At 54.8% G+C, this 9,782-nt stretch overlaps 1 protein-coding gene across 3 annotated transcripts in view; it reads right to left on the bottom strand.

The window, feature by feature from the left end:
- Positions 1-393: 393 nt before the first annotated feature.
- OSBPL2 (oxysterol binding protein like 2) overlaps positions 394-9,782 on the bottom strand; it is a 48,493-nt gene continuing 39,104 nt past the window's right edge. For all 3 annotated transcript variants that reach the window (XM_037810900.1, XM_037810899.1, XM_037810898.1), the window contains 4 exons: positions 9,363-9,491; positions 5,437-5,560; positions 3,573-3,663; positions 394-1,674 (listed from right to left, as the gene is read on the bottom strand). In XM_037810900.1, coding sequence (XP_037666828.1) covers positions 1,572-1,674; positions 3,573-3,663; positions 5,437-5,560; positions 9,363-9,491 — 447 coding nt within the window. In that variant the 3' untranslated portion in view covers positions 394-1,571. The remainder of the gene's footprint in view (positions 1,675-3,572; positions 3,664-5,436; positions 5,561-9,362; positions 9,492-9,782) is intronic.

The following is a 9,782-nucleotide window of genomic DNA, read 5'->3' as shown; positions in this document are numbered from 1 at the left end:
GTGGCGCTGGGGCCAGTGGCCGGCAGGCAGCAGCTGCTGTCGGAAGGGTCTGAGCCCGGCACCCTCAGCACTGAGCGCTGGCTACAGGGGGACCTGGGCATGTGACCCCACTGGCAAACACTCTGGGCAGTAAGACACTGCCATCGGTAGGAAGTTACCAAACCGCGTGAAGACAGGCACTGCGCCCTGCACCGTCCTCGCCTGGCCGCCTCCCTGGGGGACGAAGCCCTTGACGCCACAGCCCCACAGACGCGAAGCACCCCCCACCACGGCGCCCCCCGTTCCAACCAGGAGACATTTCAAGACCCAGGAGGAGAGCTCCTGCAGCTCTCCCCAGGCTCCAGCTCCCGTAGCTGCCAACCCAAAAAAACCAAAAACACCCAACACGAGGACTCGCTTTAAAAAGTGTTTAATTACAAAGGTAACTTTTAAGCCTAGACACACGATGATAAAGCCCTCATTCAGAGATCCCCGACTCAGTGCCCACACCTCACGCGACTGTGTGCACACACGTACGTGCACAACAGACCGTCCTCAACCCGAAGAGCTGTACGTGACCCACGGCGTCGACTCCACCCAAAGAAAAGCCACTGCCTGGTAAGGACGCCGTTGAGGCAGACAGACACCTGTTTGTTGTTCAATATCTTTAATTTGCCACTGTGAGTAGATTCTGCTTTTGTTTCTCCCACGGTGCACAACCAGCTGTGATTCACTTACATTTTAAACATGCGTTCCGGGAAAAACAAGAACACAAGCGTGCAGGGATACAGGAGCGTTTCAGTGCACGCTCCCTGCGGAGCCAGGAGCCGCGTCCCAGCGCCCGGGGCCTCTGGAGCAGCAGCTGCCGCCGCGGCCGGACGGGACGGGGGTCCTTCCAGGGCTCGGCCCTCTGCCCCCGGCCCGGCTGGAGCAGGAAGGCCTCCTTCCCAACAGCAGACACCTGCTGACTGATGCGCAACCTGCCCTTCCACAGAACACCATTCAAGTAGTTTGAAGTTAAATATGCAAAAAGTAATCTTTACATTATTGAGGATCGGTACAAAACACAGACCTGACAACCTCTCCTTCCATTCCATCTGGTGCTCTGATGATCTTCACTTCCGTATCACCGTTAATTCTAAAAGCAACTCGTGGCCTTTCGTAAGCTCTTTGCAAGATTATTTCCAAGATTCAACTTTTGCCATTATTGGTTCAAGCTTAAAATACTCAGGAACCCTTTGCCACCGCGCTGTGAGGAGGAGCACGAGCCCTTCCTGTCACCTCCCGTAGGTGCAACTTTCACAAACGAAGCCGGGGGTGCTGTCGGCTACACGAGCCACAGCGGATTTCTGTCCCATAAAAGGGAACTGTAAAGACTTTTCCTTTTTAAACCTGAACGAAAACGTGATGATCTCAAGTGAAGCTTTATGAGGAGACTGCAACAGTAGTAAAATTTTTGGCAATCAAAAGTTAATTAGAAGTAAATCCTCCATCAGGGCACGGCCGCCTCCATGGCCACGGCTGTGGGAAGAGCTGGTTTCTGCCGTGGCCGCGTGGGGCCGAGCGTCCGGCCCCAGGGACCCTCCAAGCCCTCAGTAGATGTCCGGGCAGCCAGAGAAATCGCGCTCAAAGTAGCCGCCTGTGTAGAGCCAGTCGGGAGCCCCGGTGTAGGGGTTGGTGCCTTGGCAGAACCACCTGCAGGACACAAGGGGGTCAGTGAGCGGCTCCCGCTAGCTTTCCTCTCTCAGGGGTGTCGTCACATCAACACGTGCCCTAAAAGCGCCGCCCAGGGTGACAGCCGCAACGGAGAGGCGCGGGTCCTGTTTTCGCTGGCTGCTCTAACCTCTAACCCACCAACCCACCAAGGCTGCCCGCGTCGGGTTCGTTTCTCCACGAGAGCTCAAGGACCCGACGCAGCACGGGGCAAATGCTGACTGCAGCCAGCCACTGCCACCAAGCAACGCCCGTACGTGTTAAGGCTGCAGTGGCCACCATGCTCACAGCTTTCCTTCCTTTAAAGCAGACCAAGCACTGCTCGTCTGTTTCATGGGCAGAACGAGGACACTGGCGGCCCCCAGCCCCAACCAGCACGTCCTCCAGGCGCCTGCCACCGCTTCCCTGCAAGCGACAGTGATGGACGCGTTTCCGTCCTGCGACCGGAAACGGCCAAGGACGCTGGCGACCCCCGGGGTGTGCTGGGAGGAGGGGACGGGCTACCAAAGCAGAGGGATCTATCCTCTGAGGACAAAATGTCACTATCTTCATAATATATATATATTCTTTAAGCTAATACTTTAAAACATAATGAAGGAAGGTTAACTATTTCAAGGTGATCTTCTCTGGAACAAAAGTAAACTGTAAATATCAAAGCTTCAAAAGCACCATGTTGTTAGAAACCAAAGCATCATCAAGAACTGGTTTCAAAAACATCAACCACATGAAGAGTCAGAGGCGACGCCATTGGGTCTTGAAAACTAATGCTGCAAAGTTTCTAGCAGGGTAGGAAAAAATGCCAATTAGAACAGCTTAAAGCATCCAAAGAATTTCCTATCATGCTAAGGTTTTCAACTTCTTTGTAAATATTTAAACATCATCCTTAAATATTACATGCTTTGTAGACTGAATCCTTACCAAACGGATCATTTTTGTATTACAACTATCATGGGACAACAAGCAAAATACAACTGATTCAAGACACCTGAGTATGAAAACAGGACCAGTGCTCCTGGCAGCTCATGTGCAACCCTGCTACTGTCTGGTTCATTTGAGTAATGGTGTGTCTGAGCACAGACACGCACACACACACGTGCACACACGTGCTGTTCTTACGTGCCCTCCTTCTCGGGGATGGGGGAGACATCACCTCTTCTGTTTCCTGGGTACGACAACCATCGCTCGAGTGCGCTGAGGAAAGCTGGGGGAGCTGGGAGGGCCTGGGTCTCAGCCTCACCTTCCCACTACCAGGGGCATGCGGGCATGTGTGTGAGCGTGTGGGTGTGGGTGTGAGTGTGTGGGTGTGACCATGTGGGCAATGTGTGAGTGTGTATGTGTGTGGCATCTGTGTGGTGTGTGTGTGGCGTGAATGATGTGTGATTTGTGTGGGGTGTGTATAGGGTGTGTGTGGCGAGTGTGATGTGTGTGGCGAGTGTGTGATGTGTGGTGTGTGGCATGTGTGACAAGTGTGTGGTGTGTGTGACGTGTGGTGTGTGTAGCATGGTAGGGCATGTGTGGGGTGAGAGACGTGTGTGGCATGTGGGGCGTGTGACGTGTGTGTGGCGTGTGTGGCATGCGTGGCGTGGCCTCCTGAGTCCCCATCTCCGTGTGTAAGTGGTGGAAAAGAGCACCACAGCCCCACGGGGTCCCCGTGACCAGTGCACTCCACTGCTCAGGACACAACATCCTCACGAGCTACGTTTTCTGGATGTGCTTTGGGCCGAGTGTGCTGTGAGCACGATAGCAGAGGCCAGTCTGGAGGCGGCCTGCCCCTCTGCCACCAGCCGTGTCCCTGCTGGGCAGCACGGTGTCCTCACCACACGCAGGTGGCCACCTGCCTGCGCCCCTCCTGCCCAGGCCCCAAGCCCCAGAGTGCCCACCTCATCTGCCACTCGGTCTCCTCTTTGGCACGTTCCCTGCGGGCTTCTCTCTGCTTCTCTTCCAGTCGCTCCTTCTCCTGGCTCGCCAAATCTAGGGCCAAGCAAACAAGCCTCTGCTTGTCCACCGGGAAGCTTCTTGGTAAAGAAACCAGACACTCCTCCCCACTCCCGCGTCTCGAGACTGGGAGTCGTGCTCGGGTCAGAGAACCCCAGGCAGCACACTATGTAACCAGGAAACCGGTCCCAGTTGCGAGCGCTGCAGCAGAACCAGAGGACGGACCTGCTGCACCCGCAGCCTTGGCACGCCAGCCTCCAGGGCGGTGAGGACGGGCTCGAGGGCCCACAGAGGGGGTGCTCCTGAACAGCCCCCCAAAGCGGGTGGAGAGGCAGAATTTGGCGACTTGTGAGGACTTTAACGTTGCCGCAATGCCTATGAGGGGACGGCTAATCAACACCAACCCCACAGTTCATAAAACCCAGAATCCACGCTCTCATCAAAAGACAGATTACAGCTTTACAGGTGAGTTGCTGGCCTGGCACCGAAAGAACTCCTCAGTCCTTCATGAACCGTCAATATGGGGCACTGCTTGCTTGATTTTGGTAAAAGGTTAAAAACTGCATCCCTGAGACAGGTTTATTTACTAGAACATGAGTGAAGACCACAGAAGGTTTATGATATACCTCTCCTGCGGGCAGTTTTGTACGTGAACAAACAAGAATCGAGCTCATTTGTCCCATGGGAACGTTTAACACCGATATCCGTAGTGAAAGCTATAGTGTTGGTTTAAAAGCGAATGCACCGAGCTGGGACGGGGCCCCACCCCTCGGAAAGCTGTGCTGAGGCCCTGGTGCCCAGGGCCCCAGAAGGTGGTCTAACTGGAAATGGGGCTTGCAGACGTCATCAGGTTAAGGTGAGGTTGCCCTGGAGGGGGTGGGCCTAGTCCCACGTGACTGGGGCCTCAGAGGAGGAGAGGCATGGAGATGCCAGATGCCTGGGGGGCAGTGCGGACCTGGGGGTCAATGGGGACCCGGAGGGGCAGCGGGGACATGGGGGCAGTGGGGACCTGGGAGTCAATGGGGCTGGGGGGCAGCGGGGACCTGGGAGGCAGTGGGGACCTGGGGGTCAATGAGGACCCAGGAGGCAGTGGGGACCCGGGAGGGGGGGGCAGCGGGGACACAGCGTGGGCAGCGGGAACACAGAGGCAGAGGTTCAGTGCTGCGGCCGCAAGCCAAGGAGTGCTGGAACCACCAGCCACCACCGGCCACCACCAGCAGCTGGAAGAGGCCGGGCAGGACTCTCCTGGAGGCTCTCGGAGGGGCACGTCCCTGCTGACGCCCTGTAGACGTCCACTCCCGACCCGAGGGATGATACCATGTCCTTTTAAGCCATTGCATTTGTAGGAATTTGTTGCGTCAGCTCTAGGGAACTAAGACAGTTGCGGAACATAGGACTTTTGGGTCTAATTATAGCTGCAGAAGCCAAGAAGTTCCAAGTACAGTAGCGATTCTCTTCACTGATGGTGTAAGCGGAATTTTAATGAACACATAGTTTCTGAAATGTAATCCTGTGTCTCTTGAATCTAATAAGAAAAAAGTTGGGACCTGCAATTTGCATATATTTTCTCATTGCATTTTCCTAGCAGTTTATTTCTCTTGTGTTTCTAGAAGCACTGCCCGTTACCCTGGACAGCTGGGAAGCTCTATGGGAGGAGATCCAGCTTGTCTGTGGTTACAGGGAACCTGCACCCCTTGCTCCGGACCGTGTCGTGCCCGCAGCCTACCCCTGCCCCCCCCCCAGGTGCCTCTCTGAGGATGCTCAGGGCGTGGGCAAGACCGAGGAGGGCACAGGGCCCACGGCACGTACCCATGTTGCCGTTCTCCATGCTCCTGATGTCGGGGCGCAGGCGGCAGTCAGTGGGGGGCAGGGTCTTCTCCATGCCCTTCTCCAGCTCGTTGAGACTCACAGCAAAACTGGTGAAGTTGTACATCTGCAAAAGCGAAGAGAGAACCTCCCTGCAGCAGGATTCTTTTCTGTGCCCCACCCATGAGTTTTCAGCTGTGATGCTCTCCCTCACCCCCTTCGAAGCAGGCCTTGGTGCCCCCAGCCCCTGGAAACGCTCTCATCAAGGTCACCCAAGCCACAGCTGCTGGACCCAGGGTGACCCCAGCGGCCCCCACTTGACGCAGCACAGCAGTCGCCCCTTTCCTCTCCTCCTCTGAGCGGGCCCCCCACCCCCCGATGGGAGCCCCCAGGGCCCAGCCCTTGGCCCCCCGTCCAGGCCAAGGGTTGACGTCTGCTCTACGCTGCAGGCACCCAGCTCTGAGTCTCCAGCCCAGACCCTCTCCGTCGCCTCTGACTTGTGCATCTGTCTACTCAACAGCTCCCGGACGTCTGAAAGAAATCTCAGCGTTACCACGTCCAGAACGAGACTGCTGGGCCTACACCCCCCCAACCCGCAGCCTTCCCGACATCAGCAAATGGCCACACCTTCCTCCAGGTGATCGGCCCAAGCCGGGGAGTCACCCCTGCCAGGCCCTCACTGCTCCCTCTACCCCTCGGCCCCACTGCCTCTCTGACAGGCCACTGACCCTCGCCCGGGCCTGGGATGCACCCCAGTCTCCCTGTGTCTGTCTTCCTCTGCAGCCAGAGGGGCCGTGTTCAATGTACATTGCATCCTGGCACCCCTCTGCTGAGATGATGTTCCCCGTATCGCTCAAAATCAAAGTCAAGGACCTCGTCTCTTCCAAAAACAGTGCTGGGACAACAGGGGATCCACATGCAAAGGAATGGAAGTGGGTTCCCGTCTCACCCCACCCAAAACTAAATCAAAGTGCATCAACAACCCAAACATAAGAGCTAAGACCATAAAGCTCTTAGAGGAAAGCACAGGAAACATCTTCAGGACTTTAGACTTCACACCAAAAGCACAAATAATAAAAGAAAAAATCAATAAATCGGACTTCATCAAAATCAGAAATTTTTACACATCAAAGGACATTATCAAGAAAGTGAAAAGACAACCTACAGAATAGGAGAAAAATATTTGGAAACCATATATCTGATAACGATTTAACAGGCAAAAAATATACGGAACTCCTACAACTCAATGACAGAAAGACAAACAACCCAGTTAAAAAATGGGCAAAGGTCTTGAATGGACATTTCTCCAAAGAGGAGACATGAAAGGCCAGTGAGCACAGGAAAATATAAAGATGCTTAACTTCATCAGCCATTAGGGAAATGCAAATCAAGGCCTCAGTGAGAACCTCCCACAGCCCACTAGGATGGCTCCAATCTAAAACACGGGAAGTTAAGTGCTGACGAGGACATGGAGAAATAGGAACCTTAGCGCTTTGTCGGTGGGAATGTAAAATGGTGCAGCCGCTGTGGACGACAGTTTGACAGTTTCTCCACAAGTTAAACACGGAATTACCACATGGCCCGGCAATCCCACTCCGCAGGGTGTGCCCAGAAGAACTGAGGCAGAGACTCGGTCTCCTGTGCACCGACGTTCACAGCTGTCCAAAAGAGAGCTGCGCCAAAAGGTGGAAACAGCCCAGCATCCACCAACAGAGGAGCAGATAAAATAAACATGGTCCATCCACACAATACAATGTTATTCAGCCATAAAAAAGAATGAAGTTCTGACACACGCAACAACTCTGAACTCTGAAGACATCATGTTGAGTGAATTAAATCAGACACAAAGGGAAGATACTGCAGGATTCCACTTACACGAAATAACCATAATATGCAAATTCACTGTGACAGAAAGTAGAGCGCAGGTTGCCGGGGCGGGGAGGGGCAGGGGTGAAGCACAGGGGGTGCAGGGTCTCTACTGGGGTGAAGGGTGGAGGTGGTGGCGGCACGACACTGACCGTGATGGAGGCCACCGAACCATACTCTTGGGAGGGTTGAGACAGGGAATTTCCTGTTGCATGCGTGTTACAGTTAAAAAAACAGGAGGAAGAGATTAAAGAGACTGTGGCACTCGTCCTGGACGGGCTCTAACAAGGGAGGAGAAAAGGCCCAAGAGGGCATTATGGGGACACACGAGAAAACACGAATGTGGACCATCAGCTTCCTATCAAGCTTGAAGTTCTTGAACTTGACAACTGCACTCAAGGTGGTTACATAAGTGAATATCCTTGTTCTTAGGAAACGCACATGGCAGTGTTAGGTGTTCAAGAGCCTGAAGTTTAGAAAACAGACAGACACAGGGACAGAACAATACAGCAAATACAGTCAAACGTTAAAAGTCGGTGGACCTGGGTATCTGGGTGGGGGTTATGTCGGAATTCTCCGTGTGGGTTTTGTATTATTTTCCCAAGTGTCCTCTAAGTTTGAAATAATTTCAAAATAAAATGCTAAAAAAAAACCAAACAAAAAACAGAAAGCAAGTAAAAGAAGTCGGATGCTCCAGCCGCCTCGGGGCCTGCGTGCCTGGGCCCAGGCCCTGCTCTTCACGGCCGCCTGCCCCTCGCCCGGACGCCTCGTCCTCCCCAGCACTGCCTCGGGTGCCCCTCGCTGCGCCCGCCGCACCCAGCTCTCAGCCCCAGGCCTCCTGCCCTCGGCCTCTGCCCTGCGGGGGGTCCTCACTGCCCCATTTGCAGGTCTGCACCCCACGTCCTGCCCCAGCACCTGGTCCTCACGAGGAACCCAATAAACACTCACCGAGTGGGAGAATGGACCAATGTTATTTTAAAAGGAATTCCCTGAAAAAATTTTAACCTTTTTAAAAAAAAAAAAAAAAATTAAAATCACATTTTGCGACATTATCTTATACTCTACTAAAATGACAGCAGTGGCTGTGTTCTGGTAGTGTGATGGCAGCGGATATTTTGCTTTGTTTTGTTTTTATTTTGCTCATGCTCTGCTATGTTTACAGGACTTTTAAAATGAAAACTGTAAGTATAATTTTCAAAAATAAATATCAAAATGTATTTAAGCATCTAAAATGACAAGTCAGAAAAAATAATCTCTACAAACAGATCTGACAGATGCACACAGTGTGGACTTCGGGGCACAGCTGTGCCCGGGGCTCCCACCCTCCCCACCTGTGCCCATCCTGCACACAGCAACCACGACCCGAAACGGAACGGCAGCCACGGCGTGCCTGGGTCCATTTAACACTGCGACGTGCGCACAAAGAAACGGCTGTCAACTGCGCAGCTGTACAGCCTCAGCTTCAGGCACAGGCTTGGCGCCCAGGGTGCACAGGAGCCTGTCCCCCCATGGGGGGCCTACAGCACAGCATGGAAGACAAGCACATGAACAAACAAACAGAAAACTTGGAAGTGCAAAGGAGAAAACACACAGGCTGCTGAGATAGCGAAGGGGGAGGCAAGGGAGCAGGTGGGAAGGAAGGTTCAGAGCCCTCCGGGGTGGTGGCGGGGGTCTGGGTTGCTCCGGGCAGAGGGCTGCCCCCGGGATGGTGCTGCAGCTTCGGGTGCCGCAGGCAAGAGGGGCAGTGGAGGAGGCGGGTGCGGCGGGAAGGCTTTGCTCTGGGCCTGGAGGAAGGCTCCGGGGTGCTGGACTGGAGAACGGCCCACTCTGACCCTGTGGCCGAGGACCCCTCTGTGTGGGGAGGACGGATTGAGGCCACAGCCTGGGCACAGGGAGAGCTGGGAGGCCACTGCGTCACCCAGGGGAGGCGAGGGGCTCTAGCAGCGCGCTCAGCGAGGGAAAGAAGACGCGGACCTGACTTGGAAGCAGAGGGGCCGCAGATGGCCGGGGTCAGGGGTCAGGAAGCTCAGGGGTAGGGCCTCCCGGGCTTCCCAAGCACTGACCTGGGCAGAGTTGGGGGGCCGTGCGTTGATCCTCCAGAGGAGCTTGCTGCCTGGAATGACCTGCACTGTCTCCTGAACGTCAGGCACGTCGTCGGCCACGTCGCTGCCGCCCGTCTCCCGGGCCTCGTCCTGAAACACAGAGCGTCCAGCAGAGAGGCCGGCGGCCCCGGGCGGGCTGCACTCAGCGCAGAGCAGATCGAGAGCGTCCTTTCCCCTTTTCCCTTTTTTAACATTTTAATTAAGGAGAAAACCGCATTCCCTACCCAGCTCGTGACAGGGCCCGTGGGCCAGTTTAGGAGAGGTCTGGACTCCCTCTTCCCAAGAGGCCGACACCCCCATTGCAGGTTAAGCCACGGAGCCTCACACTGACCCCCCGAGGGCACAGAAGTCACGGGCCATGCCTGCCTTCCTCTCGGGAGA

Source organism: Choloepus didactylus, chromosome 19 (assembly GCF_015220235.1).
Source record: "Choloepus didactylus isolate mChoDid1 chromosome 19, mChoDid1.pri, whole genome shotgun sequence".
In the NCBI taxonomy this organism is placed as follows: domain Eukaryota; kingdom Metazoa; phylum Chordata; class Mammalia; order Pilosa; family Megalonychidae; genus Choloepus; species Choloepus didactylus.
The sequence above is the reverse complement of the archived record's forward strand: the minus strand, read 5'-3'. Positions and strand labels throughout refer to the sequence as shown.